Source organism: Papio anubis, chromosome 18 (genome assembly GCF_008728515.1).
Source record: "Papio anubis isolate 15944 chromosome 18, Panubis1.0, whole genome shotgun sequence".
Taxonomy (NCBI): domain Eukaryota; kingdom Metazoa; phylum Chordata; class Mammalia; order Primates; family Cercopithecidae; genus Papio; species Papio anubis.
Window position 1 is genome coordinate 24,966,473 of NC_044993.1, and position 24,643 is coordinate 24,991,115.

The following is a 24,643-nucleotide window of genomic DNA, read 5'->3' on the forward strand; positions in this document are numbered from 1 at the left end:
AAATAAAAAAGACACAAGCACTCAACTGTTCATCACAGCACTATTCACAATAGCAAATATTTTCTTTTTCGATGTCCTTTAATCTCCCTCTCTCAGACATTCAGGTGAGAAGCTACCTGGGACTCTCTCAGCCTCCCCTGGATGCCCAAATATCCACTAAATCCTACTGGGGCTTTCGTCATCATTTAGGATTCCATTTCCTCTGTCACCCTGTACTTCACTCTCATCACCTCATGTATTTAAAAACAGCATCAAATCCTTAAGTTTCCTCTGCTCCTCCTTCTACTCTCTCTTCCTCAGACCATCTTGCCCATCATATGGTTTTGATCTCCTTGAGAGCTTTTATCCATTTATATGCTTCTCTGCTCAAAGCATTCCATGATTTCTCACTGGCTATAGGATGAAGGTCATGCTCTTACATATGAGAGCTTCCACAGTCTGTTCTCAGTGTGTAACAGCAGCATCAACAACAAAAACAATAGCAGTTATTGTTGGTTGCACTGCTTATATGTGTGAGTCACTACATTATGTATCTTAAACATTTATTATTTTATTGAATTCTCACAGATAACAAAAGAGTTAGGTACTATTAATATTCCAGTTCAGCCAGGTTCCTGCAATCCCAGCTACCCAGGAGGCTGAGGCAGGAGGATGACTTGAGCCCAGCAGTTCAAGACAAGCTGGGGCAACATAGTGAGATTCTATTTGGAAAAAATATATATATATTAATTCCAATTTAGAACATAAACATGCTAAGGCTCAAAGAACTTAAATGGCTTTTCCATTATCATCTAGCTTATGTGTAGCCAATTATGAAGTTGTACTTAGGACTTCCAAAACCCAAAACTCATGCCCTTCATTTCTGTGGAATAATGCCTTGAATTATTAATGATCTTTTTTCCCACATGTGTGTTGTCATGCCAACTAAATAGTGAGCTCCCTCATGGAAGGAAAAAAAGTCTTTGATTATTTTTTTGACTCCTTTCCGCATAGTGTTATCTGCTGAGGGCTCAGTTACTGAGCATCTCCTGACATTGAGGAGGTGTGTGAATATCTTTGGTTTTGTCACTGTGCCAGGGACTCATCATTCCATTTTTATGGGGAGCTGTGAAGTTAAGTGACATCGTGAATGAGCTCATGTTTATATACTGTGAACTGCCGCTCAGTGGGGGTCCCTCTTTCCTGAAAAGAACATGATCTGGGATTAGAAGATCTGACTTCCAATATTGTCTCTTCCAGAAACTGGACATAGGCCATTTGTAAATTTCATCATTTGTAAATCTAGGCGATTAAACCTTCTGATATTCATAGTCTCTGCTATCTCTAATTATTCTTTGATTTTTGACCACCACTGAATGCCTTCTGACATACTCATTTTGTAAATTTTTGGAAATCATAGCTTAGACCTCTAAGAGCAGAAAATCACCCATTTATGAAGGTCAGCATACTACCTGAATTAACGTAACCCATTATTGTTCTTTTCCGTTTGGGAGTTAGTCTAAGGGAGTGGTAAGGGAAGAGGCTTTGGAGTTCAGCAGACCCATTACAACAAGACTGTATCCTGGGCAAGTTACTTTACCCTACTACAACCCAGCAAAAGCCATTCTTCCTCTGTCTGCCACCTCACTTTGCCATAAATACTGCCCAATAATATTATGTGACATTTTTTATCCTCTATTAGTAAAAAGTTAACTTAGTGGATGGGAGTGACTAAAATTTTATGCACAGCCTGGAGTCATTAAAATATGGGAAAATGCCCTATTAGTAAATGGCCAAGCTTACTTTGTACATTGCATACTGGAATTCAGAGCCAAGCTAACTGAGAACCCCTGAAACTAAATAAACTAAACAGATTTACTAAAATATAGTTAACATTTTCTTTTTTCTTTTCTTTTCTTTTTTTTCTTTTTTCTTTTTCTTTTTTTTTTTTTTTTTTTTTTGAGACAGAGTCTCGCTCTGTCACCCAGGCTGGAGTGCAGTGGTGTGATCTCAGCTAACTGCAGCCTCCACTTCCCGGGTTCAAGAGATTCTCATGCTTCAGCCTCCAAAGTAACTGGGATTATAGGTGTGTGCCTCCATCCCCAGCTACTTTTTGTACGTTTTTTAGTAGAGATGGGATTTCGCCATGTTGGCCAGGCTGGTCTTGAACTCCTGGCCTCAAATGATCCACCCACCTTGGCCTCCCAAAGTGCTGGGATTACAGGAGTAAGCCACTGCACCAGGCTGCATTTTTCTTTAAATAAAGACAAACTGATTTTTAGGTCTGTACATGATCTTGATAAATTTAAATACACTTGAACGTATTTAATATTTCATATGCAAAAATCTGGCAAAGTTTTGATATATTTGTGACTTTCTGAGTAGTTTGGGAGCAAGGCAAACTCACTTTCCAAATACAGTTGCATAAATATTCAGAAGATGGGTGATTGTAGTAAATGTGGAGAAATATGCATCACGTTATTATACTTCTCAATCAAATATGCTAAACAACCCTTTCATTCATTGTACTGAATCAGGAATTCCAACGTGGCAAAGTTATTTCTATAAAAGATTCGTGTACAAAGTTTCAAAAGTAAATTTGATTAGAAAGAAAATCTAGCTTAAGCAATTCATTGAGAAGCTTGCTTTAAATATAGTATGGAGAAAATATTCAAATATTAAGCTGCTCTGAATGTCTTAGTCTAATTGCCTCATTTGCATTCTGCTTAGGTATTCCATCGATCGTCACACTGACCTCGACAGATTTTTCACTATTAATCCAGAGGATGGTTTTATTAAAACTACAAAACCTCTGGATAGAGAGGAAACAGCCTGGCTCAACATCACTGTCTTTGCAGCAGAAATCCGTAAGTATTCTTCTCAGGGTTTTGATTCTGCTTTACCAAGTATTATTGCTTCAGACTCTATATTCTGGGAAATAAAATAGCTGAGTTTTTGGTTTTAAACAGATTTTTCAGTCTTTAAAATGTGTTTTTGGTTATCTCTCTAGGAAGACACATAGACAAAGGGAAATGTTTTTGCTTTTTCTGACAGAACTGGGTATAGACTTGGCGAGAGAGCCGGCAGCCTTCAGGAGTTTGAAACTCGTAACAATCACTAAAAGATTTCCCACTCCATCTAGTCACTAGTCTTTGCCAAACCCAGAAAAGCAAAGTCCTTAGGTCCAAGGTTTGTGGCTTCTTGTTCATCTATAGACAACACCTCAAACTTAATCATGCATCAAGCTGATCAGTCATTAAGCCTGATTTCTGGACCCTGCCCCAGAGCCTCTGATTCAGTAGGTCTGGGATAGGGCCTGAGAATTTTTGTTTCCAACATGTTCCCAGATGGTTTTAATGCTTTTCTGAGGACTCCCACATTTAAGAACCACTTTGATAGATTACTGTCTGGGGATCAGGCTCCATGATAAGCCTTTAGAACTAAAGCTCAGCATCATAGTCAGCAAACGTGGAAAAGTGTTTTAGCTCTTACTGGTCTTAACATCGATATTTATTCCAAGACATGCCTCTCCCACTGTACTTAGCACCCTTCTGCTCTTACATAGATTCTGCGACAAGAATATCTTTCCCTGCACGGTCCAAATGGGTCGCTGGAGCTTACTCTTTCCCAAGAATATGCTTGGACGAATGTGTATTTCTCCTTGACCTTTCTTGACTGTCTGCATTCTCTCTTCCCAGACAATCGGCATCAGGAAGCCAAAGTCCCAGTGGCCATTAGGATCCTTGATGTCAACGATAATGCTCCCAAGTTTGCTGCCCCTTATGAAGGTTTCATCTGTGAGAGTGATCAGACCAAGCCACTTTCCAACCAGGTAATCCTGCTTTCTCTATTTCTGGCTAGGAGCAATGCACTTGGAAATAGAGTGTGTTTTTTAAAGCATCACCTGGAGATACCAACCACTGCCCAAAAAGGTTTCAGAGCCATGGTTTTGCTCTGAAGCTATGTTCTCTAATTAAAATCAGACTTTCTAGCCAGCCAGGAATTTTTGAATAAATGATGTGCCAAAGTCAGCATGATTTATTTATGGGCCACCTTTCTCTTTCAGCCAATTGTTACAATTAGTGCAGATGACAAGGATGACACAGCCAACGGACCAAGATTTATCTTCAGCCTACCCCCTGAAATCATTCACAATCCAAATTTCACAGTCAGAGACAACCGAGGTTCGTACTAAGGTTCCTATGCATTCAGAGAAGTAGAACTGGAAAACAAATGGCGTTTATATTGCATAGCACAAGTATTTTCACTAATCATTATAATGTCTTCCTGTTGAAGAACAAACCGGAAATAATAATGCCACCTCTGTTCGGAAACATGGGCTCATTTGATGCATGTGAATAAGTGAGTCTAATTTTATTTTACTTTTTTTGGCTTTGATATTCATGAAGCAGTGGGAAAACTAAGAGCAGAAGCTTACAGGGTCAATATGCAAACAACTCCATTTATCTTTTTTTTCAAGAGGTTGATAAACCCTTGGGGGAAGGATGGCTTTATGAATATTGATATCAAGTAAAGCATTAAAAGAGATTAGTTCAACTTTGTAAGGCAATTTAATCTTTCAGCTGGCCTTCCCTTCCAAGCACAGTTTTAATGCAGTGTGGCTGGGAACAGAGCTTGATATCTAAAAGTAGTTGCAGAATTGTTGCCTGAACGGCATGAAACAAAGCATTGTTTGTCTGTTATAAAAATGGCAAAATTTAATATGATTTCTGCTTCCCCTTTCATTAGTTAAGGAGGTCTAGGCTTGCAGATTATTAGAAATTGATGTTTTTGTTTATATAGTCCCAGACCTGATGCAGTCCCTAGATAAAGCTGGTGGAAGAGCCAGGAATGATGAATATATGTAAATATTTTTTATTCTTATCCACACTGTTTTTCTCTGTGCATTACTTGGTAGTGAAATTGCCCATTTAAGTTTGTGATGGTGCAGGCCTGTGGAAACAGAGAGACAGAGGCCACCATTTAACATGGGAGTGAAAGGAGGAATACCGATTGCTATATTCATGCAATCCATGCTAGCCATGTGCTAGGCCATAGGTTGATTGCTCTCCCAGTGACTAAGAACAGGCTTAAAGAATCTTAAACTTTTTAGTAAGTATTATTACTTTCCCCATTACTGATATGGCTATCATCAGTACCATAAATACCAGTTGCTGTGCTCCACGACCCATGCCAAGATCCTTTCCACACTCTGTCCACTTAATTTTCTTAACACCACCATAGGTAGGCATTATTGTCACCCTTATTCCATAGATGAGAAAAATGAGGCACAGAATCATTAAATGATTTGTCTCAAATCAATCAACCAAATAGAAGTTACAGCTGGGTTTAAACCCAGGCTTCAGAGGCCGGATGCTATAGCCTTAACCACTGAATCCTTCCATGTTGATTAAAGCAGACAGGTGCTGTCAGGCCTCTGAGCCCAAGCCAAGCCATCACATCCCCTGTGACTTGCACGTATATGCCCAGATGGCCTGAAGTAACTGAAGAATCACAAAAGAAGTGCAAATGCCCTGCCCAGCCTTAACTGATGACATTCCACCACAAAAGAAGTGAAAATGGCCGGTCCTTGCCTTAAGTGATGACATTATCTCGTGAAATTCCTTTTCCTGGCTCATCCTGGCTCAAAAAGCTCCCCCACTGAGCACCTTGTGACCCCCACTCCTGCCCGCCAGAGAGTAACCCCCCTTTGACTGCAATTTTCCTTTACCTACCCAAATCCTATAAAACAGCCCCCCCCCCTTATCTCCCTTCCCTTGGCTTGGGCTCAGAGGCCTGACAGGCGCACCCCATGCTACTTGGATTTTGAGAGTCTGTGATTTGATTTACTTTATTATTTCTTGAACTTACATGAGTATTTAATTATGGGGCCTTATAAGTCAAGCACTCACCAAATGAGATGATGAGGCAAAATGTCCTAGGTGTTACGATAGCCTTTTCTCTCCCAATGCCTTGCTTTCTATAATGAACTTGCTCTTAAGAACTGAAGTGTGAAGGAAGTTATATGTAGAAAAATATGTTTTAAAAGAAGCCTACGAAACAACCCCTGATTCAATTTGTAAATGATTCCCATCATTTTAAAACAGAAATGTTACTTAGCACGCATTAAGTTTGTATTTACACTAGGATTTTTCTGTTACTTTTTGGCTTTGGTGAATGTGCACTTGTAAGTCTCTGAAGGAGGTAATTCTGCAAAGCACTAACGTAAATGGATAGTTCTCAACCAGAAACACACACACCTCATGGGACACACACATGTAATATAGGAATTCATTTTGTAATGATAGTTTTCTCTAAAACAGGGAAACTTGGGCACACAGTGAACATCGAAAAGTGTGTACTGAGCTGAATTGAACAGAGTGGCACTAATCGTGTTTGCATAATGCTTTCTAAGATGTGTATACTTCTGTATTTGAATTTATGAAAAGCCGTGTGTTCACTCTTAGAATTTTCTGCATTCTCAAATTTGTTTCCAGTTCCACCTTGAACTGACAGACTGCTGTATTTTTTCAGCTTAGGCTTATATCAGTTTTCTGACAAAGAAATGCTTGTAACAATATATTGCATAATGGATTTAGTTTTAACAATAGTGAAGAGATTGATTCAGTTGTCCAGAAAACTCAGATGTTCTCATATGACTCTTAGCTGCCATCTTTTGTCTAGCTTCTCAAATATTTGTGGTCAATCTTTTATCTGTGTTGACGCAATTCTCAACTGACATTGGAGGTCTAACTCCTGGGGCTGTATTCCTAGCAATATTACTGTTTATCATGGGACACCTATAAACAGAACCTTTACTAAGCTTTCCCTGCTGTGATAACTTTGCCTCCATCACCTGCCCTGTACGTTTTCTTTTTATTTGTGCAATCATATTTAGTTGTTGTTAACCTCTGAAAACATTATACTAAGACATATTGTTCTCTAGGAAGTTATAAGTATTTTAGTTTGTCACAATACTTTGCGGATACCATCTATATTTTTCAAGGGGATTATATAACCCTAGATGAGCCAATCTACGGAACAATTCGTCTCCCCTGCCCTCTCCTATAAGAGACTAATACCACTGTTGAGCAACCATTTTTGCAGGAAATTGCTACTTTTTAAGAAAAATTACTTTATTAACTATGGCAAACAGCTAATGAAAACTCCCATGTTTAAAGCTATTATAGAACCTTAAAGCAAATACAGTCCTATAATTATCATTTAATAGAGTTTCTTTCTACTAGCTCCTAAAAGTAATTACATATTGAAGTAATCCAAAAGGAGTAATCACATTCCACATCCTATTAATAGCCTACTGAGTTACCAAATTTCTCGGCTGAGACTGCTTTCCATAGAAAACATGAGATAATGGTTTATATCATGCTGAGTAAAAGCATCAAGTCTCTTTCTCCTTGAGTGTTTACTTCCATTATGCCATGTAAATAATCAGTATTGTGTTTGCCTAAACTCCGGCATAAGCGTTCGGCGTTTTTAGAAATATAACAGGAAAAGCCATCTTAATACACACAAGCTTTTTATTTCATTTTATCTTATTCCATTCTGCAGCCTGAGCTTCAAAGCCGACTCAGCAGGCAGCAGGAAAGTAGAACACTAGATGATTCTTCAACATTTAAGTCCATCTTGGGCTATTAATATCAGGAATGGTGCTGTTCGGGCAGATGAAGAGCTGGTTCGCCCAGGTTTTGAGATGCATTTACTTTGAAAATATCAGGCATGTGGCATCTCTTAAATCACAAGAAATATGTAATGGATGAGAAAAGTGCAAAGAAAAAAAGAAGACTGAGATCATATCTCTCCTCTATGTAGCTCTTAACTGGTTTATAAAACCTTCTCATGTCATTGTTTCACCTAATTCTTCAAACAGCTGCACAGGGCAGGCAGGTGGTGTATTTTTATCCAATTTTAAGATAAAGAAAGAATATGAGACATCAGAAGGGTCAGTGATTTGCCCAAGGTCACACAACAATAAGTGCAAAAACTAAATCTAAATATTTGGAGGGCCCTGTTGGTTGTACACGGCAAATGGTAAAATGAATATAAAGCTCGTGTCTCTTCTAGTAAATTCATTTCAAAAAGTCTTTGTTTATCTCATTGTCAATAATAACAATCCTCAGAAGAGGCAAATTCTGAAATTTAATTTATGGATTAATCTAGGATTCCAGGGAATGTGTGAACAGAGGAGGACAAGGTTCTTCAATTTTCACTTTAATCACAGCCATAATAATTGTAGTAAAATATATTGGCAAAGAAGTTTATAATTTGCTTCTATTACATAATTAATACCTATTTCTTGCAGGGAAATTGAAAAATACAAACCAGCAAAAATGATATTAAAACAATAAAATAAGTTGATAATAGACTACCCAGAAATAGTCACTGCTATTTATATATCCTTTTTTTGCATACATTTCTTTTCTTAAGAAAAAAAGAAATAGAAAAGCAATTGTTAAATACATGTCCACTTGTTTTCTCACTTAATAGTATGTGATACAAATCAGTATATTTATGTCAATATTTTCAAGTTGTCTTTCTAACTTCAACTATGAGGATATATAATATCAGTTGACTGTAAGTACGTACATTGTTTTCCACACTTTCGTCAAATATCTAATTATTCTTTCAGGATAAATTCCTAGAGTGCTTTGGGAGGCCGAGGCGGGTGGATTGCCTGAGCTCAGGAGTTTAAGACCAGTCTGGGCAATACGGTGAAACCCCGTCTCTACTAAAATACCAAAAATTAGCCGGGCATGGCGGCATGAGCCTGTAGTCCCAGCTACTCGGGAGGCTGAGGCAAGAGAATTGCTTGAACCCGGGAGGTGGAGGTTGCAGTGAGCTGAGATCGCACCACTGCGCTCCAGATTGGGTGACTGCTTTCCATAGAAAACTTGAGATAATGGTTTATATCATGCTGAGTAAAAGCATCAAGTCTAGACTGGGTGACAGTCTGGAGTGCAACAAACAACAAACAAATAAACGAAATTCCTAGAGTGGAATTACTGGATCAAAAGCTATTGCTACTAATTAATAAACTGTTCATCAGAAATGTTATACCATTTTTAATACCATTAGTAAAACAGGTGAGGTTTTATTTTCTCACATGCAAGTCAATTCTAGTTAGTATTACTCTTTTTAATCATTGACAGTTTGGTAAGTTAGATGTAACATTTTAGGTTCCAGTTACTTTCATCACTTAAAGCCAGATGTTTTTAATAATTATTAATCAGTTCTTCTTTTATTCTTATACACTGGCTGTTTATGTCCTTTGCCCACCTCTTAAATTATATATTTGTCTGTTTGCAATTGAGTTGTGAAGGCTGTTCATCTATTAATGCTATTCACCTTTGACCTACCATCCATTCTGCATAGACTTTCCTAATGTTTTAATGTTCTTTTAATTCTGATTCTGCTGTGTTCTTAAGTATAGATGTTACACTTTTTGTATCAGTTTTTCTCTATTTACTATTATCCTTAGCAAGGTGTTCTTCACCCAAAATTGATATCAACATTAACCTATCTTTTCTTCTTCTCTTATATATCTTTTCCCCCCACTAGTTGGCCATTTTTAAAATATTATTTATGAAATATTTAGTCATGTCCAACTGCTTTGTAACACTATCTTTATTGTCTTCTAAATTTTTTGTGATTAGATTTTTTAAACTTTCTATTCTTCCCATTTTGTCTATTTACTCTGGTATCATTTTTCTTTTTTTTTTTTTTTTTTTTGGGGAAAGTTTTTGTTTTTTTTTTTTTTAGTAGAGACGGGGTTTCACCGTGTTAGCCAGGATGGTCTCGATCTCCTGACCTCGTGATCCACCCGTCTCGGCCTCCCAAAGTGCTGGGATTACAGGCTTGAGCCACCGCGCCCGGCCCATTTTTCTTTAATAATTTTCTACATACATATGTTGAAACCCGACAGATTCTGTCTGTACATTATTTTTATTTTATTACTATTTTACAAATCTTGCTTCTTTTATTCTTTCTGATATAACTTAGAATTATTTTTCAGGTGCCAGACAGGTACTTTTGTGAATCTTATTGAGTTTATCTTAAATTTATGGATCAATTTAAGAAGAACTAAAATTTTAAAAATATTTTTCCCATCTCCTTTTATTACGATCAGGAAGTCTTTGTAGTTTTCTTCATTTTTGTACCATGCATTTCTTATTAAGTTTATAGTTAGCTACTTTACATTTTGGAAGATATTATAAAGTAATTTTAAAATAATATTTTCTATTATTTTTCTGACTTTTGAGATTTCAACTCAGTATTTTATGTGATTCTATTTTCTGTCCTTTTAAACCATACCACTGCCACTGTACTTCTTTTCTTTTTTTCTTTTTATTTTTTAATGGATTGCCCTAGAGTTTGAGCTATACATTTACAATTAATCCAAGTCTGCTGTCAAATAACACTATCCACTTCACAGGTAGTACAAGTACCTTAGAGTAAGAAATTAGTCACAATTTCTCCCTCTTGTTCCTTATATCATTGCTATCACTTATTTCACTGATAAATAAGCGTGTGTGTGTGTGTGTGTGTGTGTGTGTGTGTGTGTTTCAGCACCACATAACAATGTCTCGGACAGTAGCAGACCACATATACAAAAATGTTCCAATAAGATTATAATGGAGCTGAAAAATGCCTATCATCTAGTACTTACTACAACTACACTTTTAAACATTATTTTAGAGTGTACTCATTCTATTTATCAAAATTAAGTTCACTTTAAAACAGCTTCAGGCAGGTCCTTCAGGAGGTATTCCAGAAGGAGGCCTTCTTGTCATAGAAGACAACAGCTCCATGTGTGTTACTACCCCTGAAAAACCCTGCAGTGAGACAAGATGTGGAGGTGGAAGACTGTGATGCTGATAATCCTGATCCTGTGTAGGCATAAGCTAATATGTGGGTTTATGTCTTAGTTTTTAACAAAATGGTTTTTTTTTTGAGATGGAGTCTCGCTCTGTCGCCTAGGCTGGAGTGCAGTGGTGCGATCTTGGCTCACTGCAGCCTCTGCCTCCTGAGTTCTAGTGATTCTCCTGCCTCAGCCTCCCAGGTAGCTGGGATTACAGGCGCCCGCCACCACACCCAGCTAATTTTTTTTTTTTTTTTTGGTATTTTTAGTAGAGACAGGGTTTCACCATGTTGGTCAGGCTGGTCTCGAACTCCTGACTTCAGGTAATCCATCCGCCTTGGCCTCCCAAAGTGCTAGGATTTCAGGCGTGAGCCACTGTGCTCAGCCAATAAAAATGTTTAAAAGGTAAAATAATAATAATAATAAAACTTAAGGTTGATTTATGCCTAATGTAAATGATGAGTTAATGGGTGCAGTACACGAACACGGCACATGTATACATATGTAACAAACTTGCACGTTGTGCACATGTACTGTAGAACTTAAAGTATAATAAAAAATCAATAAATTTTTATAAGTTTAGTGTAGCCTAAGTGTACAGTGTTTATAAAGTCTACAGTAGTGTAAGGTAACGTCCTAGGCCTGCACATTCACTCACTCAGTGACTCACCCACTTCCTGTCCCAAACACTCCATTCATATTAAGTGCCCTATACAGGCATACCATTTTTTATCTTTTATGCCATATTTTTACTGTATCTTTTCTATGTTTCAACAAATATTTACTCTTGTGTTATAATTGCCTACAGTATTCAATAGAGTAACATACTGTATAGGATTGCAGCCTAGGAGCATTAGGCTATGCCATATAGGGTATATGTGTAATAAGCTAAACCATCTATGTTTGTCTAAGTACACTATGTTTGCAGGAGGAAATTTCCTAACAATGCATTTCTCAGGATGCTTCCCTGTCACTAAGGGACTCATCACTGTATATATGAATAAGCATACCTAATCAAATACATTGTTGCAGTTATTACTGTGAACAAATTATTATGTGTTAGATCAATTAAAATATAAGAAAAATAATCTTCATCACTTATTCCTTCTTCCACGCTCTTCCTTTCTCTCTATATATCCAGATTTCTGACCCATGTTCTCTAAAGAACTTATTTTAACATTTCTTACAAGGCAGGCCTACTGGCAACAATTTTTTTTTCCATTTTTGCTAGTCTGAAGAAGTATTTCTCCTTCACTTTTAAAGGATAATTCTGGTAGTTAGAGAATTCTAGGTTGGTGAGTTTTTTCTCTCAATACTTTAATTATTTCACTTTATTCTCTTTTTCCTGGCATGATTTCGGAGAAGCTGGATTGTAATTCTTATCTTTGTTTCTCTATGGGTAAGGTGGGTTTTTTTCTCCCGACCTCTTTCAGCATTTTTTTAAATCCTTGATTTTTCTGTAGTTTGAATATGATATGACTAGGTGTAGGGACTTTCTTTTTGGCATTGATTCAACTTGATGTTCTCTGAGCTTTCTGCACCTGTAGTTTGGTATCTGACATTAATTTGGAGAAATTCTGTCATAAATGTTTAAAATAGTTCTTCTGTTTAGTTCTCTCTTCTCTTACTGGTATTATCATCACATATATATTACACCTTTTTTAGTTCCATAGTTCTTGGATATTCTGGGGTATTATTTTTTCAGTCTTTTGTCTCTTTGCTTTACAGTTTTAGAGATTTTTATTGATCTGTCCTCAAGCCCAGAGATTCTTTCCTCAGTTGTGTCCAGTCTACTAATGAGCGCATTGAAGGCATTCTCTATTTCTGTTGGTGTTTTAACCTCCAGCATTTCTTTTGGCTCTTTCTTAGAATTTCCATCTCTCTGCTACATCGCCCATCTATTCTTGAATGTTGTCCACTTTATCCATTAAAGACCTTAGCATATTAATCACAGTTGTTTTAAATTTCCAGCCAGATAATTCCAACATCTCTGACATATGTGTGCCTGGTTTTGATATTTTCTCTGTCTCTTCAAATTGTAGGATTTTTTGTTTTGCCTTTTAATATGCCTTGTAATTTTTTTCTTCATAACAGAAATGGTGTTCTGGGTAACAGGAACTGCTATAAATAAGCATTTAACAATGTGATAGTAAGTTAAAGAAGGGCTAGCCTTCCATAGTTCTATGACTGGGTCTCAGTTTTTAGTAAGCTTGTGCCTCTGAACTGTAAACTTCACAAGTGCTCCTTAGTTGTTTTTTTCTCGCTCCTTTGCTGGGATAGGATACCTGGGGTGGCCTAGAGTTGGAAGTTTCTTTTCCTCAGGTCAGTTAGTCTCTGATAAAATCCCAGAAGATTGGGCTTCCTTTAAAAGTTTTTTCTAAGATCGGACCTTGTTAAGAACAGAATGCTCTGGTGTATTTCAAAATGGTTCCTTTTTTCCTCCCCCTACTGATAGCATGAGGGATTTTTTCTCTGATATTCACTGTGAGAACCAGGTAGAGTTCCTAGAGGTAAAAATTACAAAAGTGTGCATGTGCATGTGTGTGGCGGGGGTCGCGGGGGAGGTCCTGTGACTGGGTTCCCCTAGAGTTTTTAATTTCTCCATGCTGGGCCTCTATCAATTTGTCAATTACAGTTCAGGTTTTTCTACCCCAGCACTGGTTCCTGAGGAAGTTTTTGCTTGTTGGTTCCTAACCTCGTAAGTTCGATTCTCTGTATCTACTTGTCTGTCTCCAATTTGGGGACAGCTCTTTGCCCTGTAAACTCAATTCTCTTATGAATCTAGGAAAAGTTGTTTATATTCTAGTTTGTCTGTTTTTTTATCTGGATGGAGAGGTGACTTCCAAGCTTCTTAGGTATCAGACTGGACTGAATCTGGTCTAATTTTATTTTCTTAGTCAGTATTTTTAGTATAACTATTTTATTTATTTATTATTGGGCATTATTACAAAGTGATAAAACTTAGCTGATTTTCCTGGGTTTTCTAGAGCAATAACTACATAAAAATTAATGGCAATTTGTTTCATCTTTTAAAATACTTGTTTTTCATCTAATTGCATAGATTGACACTTTTCAAGTATGTGCTATATCATAACAATAGTAATGACCATTCTTGGTTTACTTGTTACTTTAATAGGGAAATTAGTTCTTGAGTTTCATCATTAAACATCATACTGTGTGTTAGATTAAAATTAAGATTTGTGTTTTGTGGTGTGTGTGTGTGAGAGAGAGAGAGAGAGAGAGAGAAAGACAGAGAGAGAGAAAACTTTACCTTGTTGTGTTACTAAAAAATAAATGTTTAATGTTTATCACAATTTTTTGATTCTAACAAGAAGACAGTATAGTTTTGTCTGCAGACCTAATAACCTGGTAATTATAAATGCAATATTCTAATATTAACTTCATAATTTTAATTTTCAAACCTCTTATTCCAAACAATAATTATTTGATAAGGTACAGAGGAAAAAGCAAGGCCTAGAGATTAAAGGCTTGGCTTTGCTCTTCATCTCTAAAGGGGGAACAATTTTAATATTAATATCTGAATATTTGATATATAATTAATCCTAATAATAATTTATAAAACATTTGTAAATTATTACACCATGTGAATCAAGCTGCCAATTTGAGAGATAAAGGCACTGACATACTAAAAACTGGTACCAAAATTGGAATACATCCCAGGATCTCAGAACCCCAGGGCTACTTGCTTTACAATGGGCCATCTCAATTAGAATTGAGGGTTTATCAGATCATGGGGTTACATGGCTATCAGAACGTTCTTCTGTCACTTGAGCAGCAAAGGAAAATTTTAGGAGTTTTCAATGAGTTTCTCTTATAACAACAACAAAAATACTCGGGATTTTCAAGTAAATCAATTTTAAGAGTAGCGTTTTGTATACCATGAAGCCCCTTCCCTATTTGATTTGGCCTTCTCTGTCCCTGATGCTTCTTCTCTAGTTAGTGTCAGTGTGGCTTTCATCAGATTCTAGATATTTCTTAAGCTCCCTATGACAGCCTCTTCTTTCCATCCTTCTATAGTCATAAAGAGATGAGTGCCAGGAAGCATCCTAAAAGAAGGCTTTCACAGTGAATATGAATCTGGTATCAGGGAATCCCGAAAAGCACATCCAGCAAAGTTAGTTATATTGTGAAAGCACAACTAATTTTGATAGTGACCATGAATGGAGTTACCCACAGAGAAGCTGTAACTACGTGGTGACCACCAAACAGGTCTGTCTGACTCCAGCCTGACCCCCACTTCACTCAATCCTCAATTTAAAAAAACCCGACAATGCCTCTCTCTCTCTCTCTCTTTTTTAAAAAATTTATTTCCTCCCTCTCCATTTCCTATGTATTTAACTGAAACTCCATGGCTTAGTGAGCAAGACATTCCATGCTTTACTCCTTGCACACTTTACCTCTACCATCTCGTTTCTCTTGCTACCTTAAATCTTAAGATTCAGAAACTTGAAACCATGTCAAGTTTCTGAAATATGCCATGCTCTCACATGTCCATGTGCAGGGAATTTACTCCCCATGTCTATCCCTCCTCCTTTAAGTCTCACTGTACATAAAGTCATCTCTTAGGTGAAATCTGGCCTAACATCTCAGACCATTTGGGCTGCTTCTTCCTAGTGCTCCAGGAATACTGCTCTCACCTCAATTTTTCTTATCACTCTGATTTGTAATCATATAATACATTTCCCTGTCTCTCACTAGAACCTGAGCTCTGTGAGGGCAGTATCCCAACATTTAAGAAAAATGGGTTGACTAAATGCATAAATTAAAAGTAAAGGAGTGGATGAGAAAACACTTCATAACATATAATCTTCTTCAAAAATTTTAGGAATTAGTTACTATTATGGAAAAATGAATCTGTCATGAAACAAGCTCCAGGATGAAAAAGAGAACAAATTTGATGCCAGAATATTCCAAAGAACTCAGTACCCCATCACCCAGCCCTTCCATTGTTTCATCCATTCATTCATTTACTTTTCCACAAAATTGTATTGGAGACCTAGGGTTAGGGGCCAGAATGAGATGACCTTCTAACGTATTAGTTTTGCAAGTGTAACATCCAAGATGGGCCATGTGGCAGATCAATGAGCACTGAAACATTTAGAGTTGAGTTTGCACTGCTTAAAAAAAATAAAAATAAGCAAGCAGGCAAGCAAAGACATAAATAAACAACAAAATGTTTGCATGGAAAGCAGTGTTGGTTTAGTAAGGATAGCCAAGACAGATTCACTCAGATTAAACCAATTGGCAAATAAAGGCTTTTCTTTCTTTTTTTACCCCCTAAACTAAGGACATTTCTTAAGAGCAGCACAAACTAGCATGCAAATATGCTTCTGATTTTTCACTTTCATAATTTAAAGATAGCCAAACAGATTTTTGTAGGATTTATTTTTCGTCCTTAATTGCTCCAATATGGAAGATGCTCTGTTGGGAGATCAAAATGGCAGATGTCCTTTAATGCCCTGACATTTTCACTTGTATAAATAATCATGTTTCTTTTCTGCCTAAAATTCATTGCTGCAGTTTGTCTCACACAGAACAGAGTTTGTCTGGGAACCCGCTCTCTCCCCAACCCAACAACAACAACAAAATAAATAGATCTTCTTGGTAGATCAGACATCATTCTTTCAAGGTTGCATGTGGTCACTGACTTAACTAGTTAGCTTAAAGACCCTAAATGTCAATATCCTCCTGAATATCTTGGTAGTTTTCTTTGTCTTAAACTAAGAAATATGTGGGCAGTATGTTCTTTTCTCTCTATTTACCCTACCAACAAGGAGAAAATTATTATCAAACATAAGTGAAAGCAGAGTTGATTTTAAGAAATGTGATTAAATGTGACAATGAAAAGTCTCTTAATGCTAACAAACTGCATACTTCGATATCTCATACACACATGCTTGAATTTCACACGCACACAGGCAAGTGTTTCTATCATGTTACTCTTTATTGTACTTTTCGTTTTGCAAATTTCTCAGTACAAAAGGCAGTAATTGGAAGAACAGTGGTGTGTAGCTCCCTAATTCAGTTAGGAGACATTATAGATATCAGAGTCTTGGTCAATTATTTTCATTAGCATGTTAAGGCTCATCATTCATAGAATTTGCCTCATTGTAGTATATCCTTTATTCCAAAATATTGGGAAAGTAATAGGTTTCTTCTTGCCTTCTTCACATTGATTTGTTTGTGAAGGGTGTGTGTTTGTGTGTATATGTGTGTGTCTGGAAACGCTATGGGAACAGCTGTTGAATGAGCACCCCTGATTTTTTGTGAGTCCCTTTGCCACAAAATTCTTAGGTTTCCAAGAACTGTTCTTTTATCTAGAAACTGAGGTTCTTTTTTTTTTTTTTTTCTAACTATAAGCTATGATGGAATTCAACTAATTAACCAACCTATTGTGGATATTAAAAAAAAAAAAAAAACTTGTTTAATTGGAATGCAATAATGTCAGTGTCCCAGGGTCAGTTATGTGCTGATAAAATTCAGTGAAACCTAGGGGACTTCAAATTCTAGTTCTGTTATTTTCCATGTCCTTATAAGAAATTGCTTCCCTCTTAGTTTCTCAGTTTTGTTTCCTATAAGATACGGGTCATTATACTCTTCGCAGAGTTTGAAAAATTATTTGGGATAAGGTATGTAAAAGCAACAAACAACAGCGTTTGCCCATATTAGCAGTTCAATGTTGCTTAGTTAAATTTGCTTCAATTTAAATAATAGTAATAACAGAATAATAAGATAGCAAGATGAAGATATTTAGAAAAAGCAAAATCCACAATATAAATATAAGCAACATTAGAAGGAGTTGGAGAAGATGGAAACTAGAAGTGGACCATGAGATAATGAATCAGTAAAATCTGACTGTGTGGAAAAGTCAGACTGATATGAGATGCATTGGAAAGAATAGCATTCAGCCATTTATTCTGTCAATACACACAACAGTACTAAATGCCTAAATGCTCAAAGATGAGTGAAAAACTATATAAGACAAGGCCCTCAAGGAGGTTACTGTCTGATGAAGAGGTCAGACATTCAATCATGATGGACTGTGATATGTGCAAACTATGCAGTGATGACAGGTAGGTAGAGAGCTCACAGGGTATTCAGAAAGGCAAGAAAATAGAGGTGTACACACAGACTAGTAAGTTCATCATTGATCAGTAATAACATCGGGAGTATATCGTCACAGACTTTTACAACATCCTATGAAATTTCCATTATTTCAGTCCCTTGGATTGAAGATGGTAAACACTGACTGACATCAAAACTTAAAATTAATTTTTCAAAATTCACAAATGTAAATGAGCGTAAAGAAATTGAAATAACTAAATACTCAAATGGTGCCTTTGTAATTGTATGTCATCTATACTTCTGAAATTATTGAAGCTTATAACTCTACTAAGACGTTTTAGTCACACACTATATATAAATTTTATGTATGTGCTTATATATTTATATATATAGATGTGCGTGTATGTGTGTGCACGGGCAAGTGTGGGCACAGGAATATTTTTTCCATTATCTTGACAGAACTATTGCCACATTTCTAAGGAAAGTGGTGTAGGCCGGAGCAAAGTAATCAAATAATGATTATTCTGCTAGTGACTGAATACCTGTCTTCAAGTGTGTGAGAGCTTTTCATGTGGTAGATAGATCTACTTCCTCTCTGAGGTTTGGGCGGAAATGTAGAGTAGGCAGATTTGGGTCAGCAGTGAACAAAATACCTCCCTGGGAGCAAGTCTTGGCCTACATTCGCAGTTTTCCAACAGTCTGCAGAGAGGATCCCCAGACTGAAGTGCCCTGTGGCCTTTTTTAATAGGATAGAATGTCTCTGATCAGGTCAAGCTGTGAGGATTGTTTAGCTTCAGAGAAGAGATGGACAGAGGAAAAGGATTGGTAAGGAAGAATATCTGCAGAGCCTTCGGGAAGCTGCTGCATGACTGATGCCGTCTCCCTGGGATAAGCCTCCCTCGTGACACCATGGTGAGGGCAGTGGGTCCTGGTCCTTTGCTCTGGTGCTTCCTGTTTTCAAGTTTTCAATATGCAAGAGCTGGTCCATATATTGCCCACTTTGATCTGCTTTTAATTTTTTCCTTTTTTTGCTAATGTAGGGTTGTCACCCAGTGCAGTCTATCTATCAAGGGCTTCTTTCTCTCTCCATTTTAATGTCCCCCTTGCTTGCCAGTCTTATTTATTTCTCCATTGGGCTACATCATCATCATAACCCCTATACTGGTATTCCCCCAACTGGTACTGTGGAGATCATCATTATCAGGAACTTTTATATTGTATTAGTGGAACGAAAAAGTGTACAAGTAAAAGCAGCATGCAATTAGGAGTTCAGGTTGGACTAAAACTTAGAAGCCTGAATTTGTTTTTACATTAATAGAAACACTACACTTTGTGCATGACATATTCTGATAATTAATGGCCCTATTTGCAAGTTTTGGCCTAAGTGGGGGAAAACATGCAACTGGTTACATATCTGTGGCCAGGGATGAAAACACCGGTGTCAAGATCAAAAACCAAGATGCTTGAAAAACATTTTCTTGTCATGGGAAATATATTGCCCAGGACTGAAGAATATGAAACATTTTCTTACCTTTGAATGAAGAGTCCTTCTGCATAGGCAATTACATTCAGAGCTACAATGACATTTCCAAGAATTCACTTTCCTCTCTTTGCCAATAAGTTTCCCTTCCTCATTAGTCTACTGCTCAAAGAGAAGAACTTCCAGAAAAGAATTAATATTTACTGAGCATCGCCAACAGGCTGGCAACTGTACTGAGTAACTTTGTGAATGGAATCAAATTTAATCTAAAATTATTAGTTTCATAGATGAGAATATGGAAAATCAAGACACCTAGATAATATGTTTAAAGTCAGGCAATTAATATGTACAAGATTCAAGATTCAAACCCAGGTCTGTTTGACCCCGAAGATTGAGTTTTTTGCTTCTTAGAATCTTTATATAAGAAAAAGATCTAAGAAATCTCTATGGAAATTTTAAAATTGATGGAATATTTGTCTTTTTCTGTTTCATCTTATTAACCTGGAGCCAATCTGACACTTTCCTGGAAATATGTCCTCACTGAATCTCTTTTTGTCTTGGATTATCCATAAACCTCGGTAATACATGTGTCCAATGCAAGAGGACCCACTCAGAGATGGATAGGGAGTTGAAAGCTAATATGTAGTCAAATACAGGGTGAAAACTTGGTTTCTAGCAAAGGGTTTTCTATAGTCCCATCTACTTAGGAGACTGATGCCAGAGGATTGCTTGAGCCCGGGAGTTCAAGGTTACAGTGAGCTGTAATTGCACCACTGCACTGCACCATGGCTGACAAATAGAAATATAAACAACAAAAAATTGTAATACAGCAATGAAAAATAACACAAAATTTGAAACTACAGTATCATAACTATTTACATGGCTTTTACATGGTATTAGGTATTATAAGTAATCTAGAGATCATTTAACACATATAGGAGAATGTCTGTAGGTTATATGCAAATACTATGCCATTGTATATAAGGGATTTGAGCATCCCTGGATTTTGGTATTCAGGGGAGGGTCCTAGAACCAATCCCCTGCAAATACCAAGGGAAGATTATACATTTTCTTTAACCTAAAATATATTAAATAATTTTGAAAGTCTGAGTTTTTTTTCCCTACTACAGGAGCTAATTCAAAATCCTGTCAGTCAACCTATTTAAAGCCTACCAGCTATTGGGCCATGATGCTAGTCATAACATTCATGTTGCTATAAACTCTGATTCTTAACCCAAACAGAGGCAAACCATACCAGAAGTTCATTGTAATCATGTGTATGTATGCATGTATGTGTAATTTGATGGAACGTATTAAAATTTTCTACTGTTTTATAATACCAATGCTTTCCCACTAGAAAATACATCTTAGAAAAATAGTTGCAACTGGTAGAGAAAACACGATGGGGAAGTATTTTAGGGGCAAAGGCTATGAAAGATTGGGAAATACAGAAAAGCCAACATCTGGAATTTTGGTTAAATCCTTCCCAGAACACAGTTATGCCATTTGTTCAACAAATATTTATTGAATGTCTGCTGTGTTTCTGGCCCTGCAGAGACTGAGATGAATCAGATAAAAATCCCCTATTCTCAAGAAGTTCGCAGTCTCACAGAGGTCAAAGTAGTTATGTCAACAAATCATGACAGAAGAGTAGGTTATGTATTTCTGTAAGAATATACAGTGTGGTGGGTCACACGAGAGATGATGGGAGAGGTCTTGGATGCCCTCCCTGAAGAGATGACTTTTGAATTCTATTTTGAGGCCTGAGAAGTACAACTGTTATGATAAAAGGAACAGTTATTTTGGGTAAGAGAGCAGTGGATAAAAAGACCAGGCGCACAGAAGAGTGTAGCATTCTTGGGGGACAGAATTGAATTCTTGATGTCAGGCTCAACTGGTCCATGTGGAAAAACATAGGAGGTGAGCCTGGCAAGCAAGGTAAAGTCTAGGTTAGGGAAATAACATTTGACAGTCCATCATGCAGGCAGAGGTGTGCTGTGTTATGTGAGCCACAAACTTCAAATCACTCTAAGCAGGAGTCGTCACATGTTTAATTGGGTGGTTGATGGTGTTGGGGTTTTAAAGAAACCATCAATCTCCTGCAAGGGTTAGAAAGTAGTTCCTCTCTTTAAAGCACATATATTTTCATGACTAATGAGTGGATTCCTAGTTTGTGTAAGGTTGAAGGTGGACTTGGAATTTCTTTTTAAAAAATATATGCAAACAAAAATTGGCTAAACGCTTGTCATAAAGTAGGAAGTTTGCACATGAGAAAAAAACATTTGTTTCCTCACACACACTTGAATAATTAATTATTAATATTTCCTGTGCTAACATAGAATAGATTGCTGAAGCTCATGCTTTCTTGTGGCATTTCAAGAAGGAACAATAACCCAACAGAAAATAGTGAGGCAGGCTTGCCACCGAAGGAAGTTCCCTTCAAAGGCAAGCCTGCCACACCATTTTCTGTGGGAAAACGTAGGGTGTGAGCCTGGAAGGCAAAGTGAAGTCTAGGTTAGGGAAATAATATGTGATCATCCACCATGCAGGCAGAAGTGCGCTGAGTCATGTGAGCAACAAACTTCAAATCATTCTAAGCAGGAGGAATGACATGTTTAACCGGGTGGCTGAGGGTGTTGGGGGAAATCCCTTCACTGGCAAGTCTGCCACACCATTTTCTGCTTGGCTCTTGCCCGTTCTTCAGTGGGAATTCCCTACCAAATCCAAAAGAGCCTGTTTCTGAAATTTATTCCAAAATGCATATAGCTTGTTTCGTGATCGTATCATGCCAAATGGCGGTGACTTCTGCAGATAAATGAAAGAACAAGTAAGAACAATTCTGGTGGTTAACCTTTATGATAAGAGAGTGCCCTCAAATCTACCGAGCAGAGAGCCACTGTGATTCCAATGGTCTTGACCGGGCGCACGTCCTGTCTCCCGTCTTTCTGCAGATAACACAGCAGGTGTGTACGCCCGGCGTGGAGGGTTCAGTCGGCAGAAGCAGGACTTGTACCTCCTGCCCATAGTGATCAGCGACGGCGGCATCCCGCCCATGAGTAGCACCAACACCCTCACCATCAAAGTCTGCGGGTGCGACGTGAATGGGGCACTGCTCTCCTGCAACGCGGAGGCCTACATTCTGAACGCCGGCCTGAGCACAGGCGCGCTGATCGCTATCCTCGCCTGCATCGTCATTCTCCTGGGTAAGGGCGCTTCCTGGTCCCCTGCAGGAAGGGCCTGGCAACCGGATGCCCCTCCTTGAAACACACACTTCTCAAATACAGGCTGGTAACCAGGACCTTGTTATGACTGTCGACACGGTTTAAGACAAGAAGTGGAGTAGTGGGGCGGAGTGGTGGTTGCGAGGACGAGATGGGGGTTGTCTGCCTCATGCATTTGAGGGAGTATTGGGGGGAGCAGACAATTGAGTTCCTGCGGAGAACAGGGAAGATCAGGAGCATTTTGCCAGGCCATCACAGGGCTGTATAGCAGGAGCCACTAGGGGGCTTCAGGGACATCAGAGAAGGTTTGGCATAAGAGGAATTTGGGCAGAAACCTGGTGTATTAGCAATGGTTTTGTCTCACAAGATAAAGGAGAAGGCTTAGGGACATTAGGCGCATAAGGAGGAGCAAAAGACAGCAGAGGAAGGACTCGGGAACTGGAAGAAGGAAGAAGCAGGACTCTAACCCCTCCACTAATTATCATTTATAACATCTATTCTAACACCTCAGCTCATGGATACGCCTTGGAGGCTTTTCCTGCACCTGCCCCTGCGTAGGTGCCGCTCTTCTGCATTCTGTCTCATCTGTGGCTTATTCTGTAGAAAAGCCATGTGCTGGTCCTCATAACATTTACCATTTCTGGGCCTCAGGAAGATCATTTTGTCCCAAAGTCTCAGAACTAGTGACTGACCAAATCAGGATTCAAACCTATGCATGTCTGACACCAAACCTACACTTTTCCCATGGTGCTTGGTCCTACCTCGAATGAATTCATGGAACTTTACTCCATAGGGAAGAGCCAGTACATTCAGTTCAGCAAATAGTTACTGGGTATTATCTGGGCCACAGGCCCTATGTTAGGTCCTGAGAGATTAAAAGAAGAAGGCTGTGTGATCTCTGTCCTCAAAAGGTTCACAGTATGTCAAGGAAGGTATGCATGAAGAGATAAACTCTTTACTCCATAGGAAAGAGCCAGTGAGTTCAGTTCAGCAAATAGTTATTGGGTATTCTCTGGGCAACAGGCCCTATGTTAGGTCCTGAGGGATAAAGAGAAGAAGTCTATGAGATCTGTGTGCTCTACAGGTTCACAGAATATCAAGGAAAGTATGCATGAAGAGAAAAACTGAGGGACATGGTGGGTGCTATAATAGGGACATGAACACAAGATGGTTGGGGCACAGAGTAGAAAGCACCTGACATGGGCTGGGCTCGGTAGCTCATGCCTGTAATCCCAGCACTTTGGGAGGTGGAGGCGGGCCAATCACCTGAGGTCAGGAGTTCAAGACCAGCCTGACCAACATGGAGAAACCCCGTCTCTACTAAAAATACAAAATTATCTGGGTGTGTTGGTGCATGCCTGTAATCTCAGCTACTTGGGAGGCTGAGGCAGGAGAATCACTTGAACTCGGGAGGCGGAGGTTGCGGTGAGCCAAGATAGCACCATTGCACTCCAGCCTGGGCAACAAGAGCAAAACTCCGTCTCAAAAAAAAAAAAGGGGGGGGGGCACCTAACATTGCCTGGGAAGGTCAAAGAAATCCTCCTGGAGGATGTGACATATAGGTTGGCTGCTGAGAGTTGTCCAGCTGGGGACAGAGGCTTGGATAGATGAATATTTCAAACAGAGGAAGTAAAATACAAAAGCCCTAAAAAGTTAATAGAAGTGGAGACAGATGTGTAAACCATGTGATAAATATTATAATGAGGGTAAGAATAGGGCCAGGCTGGTGCATGAAAAAGGTGCCACTAGTCCTGTCCAGTGTCAGGATGGGAGCCCAGGAAATGTATCCATGATGAAAGAAAAAAGAGTCCGCCAAACAGAGAAAGTGAAAAGGAGTGGTCTGTGCTCGTGAAAATGCCCACAAGAACAAGGCACAGAGCTTTGGGAGCCATATGAAGACCAGGGCAAATACAATCTCCCATCCCTGCTTCTCAGAGCAATGGTGGAGCCAGAGGGGTGCTCAGTTGGAGTGCCAGATTCAGCCACAAATATTTTCTTCAG

General features: G+C 38.3%; 1 protein-coding gene across 4 annotated transcripts in view; it reads left to right on the forward strand.

The window, feature by feature from the left end:
* CDH11 (cadherin 11) overlaps positions 1–24,643 on the forward strand; it is a 174,347-nt gene that overhangs the window by 146,019 nt on the left and 3,685 nt on the right. For all 4 annotated transcript variants that reach the window (XM_003916982.4, XM_021932051.2, XM_021932050.2 and 1 more), the window contains exons 9-12: positions 2,710–2,846; positions 3,678–3,811; positions 4,046–4,163; positions 22,373–22,624. In XM_003916982.4, coding sequence (XP_003917031.1) covers positions 2,710–2,846; positions 3,678–3,811; positions 4,046–4,163; positions 22,373–22,624 — 641 coding nt within the window. The remainder of the gene's footprint in view (positions 1–2,709; positions 2,847–3,677; positions 3,812–4,045; positions 4,164–22,372; positions 22,625–24,643) is intronic.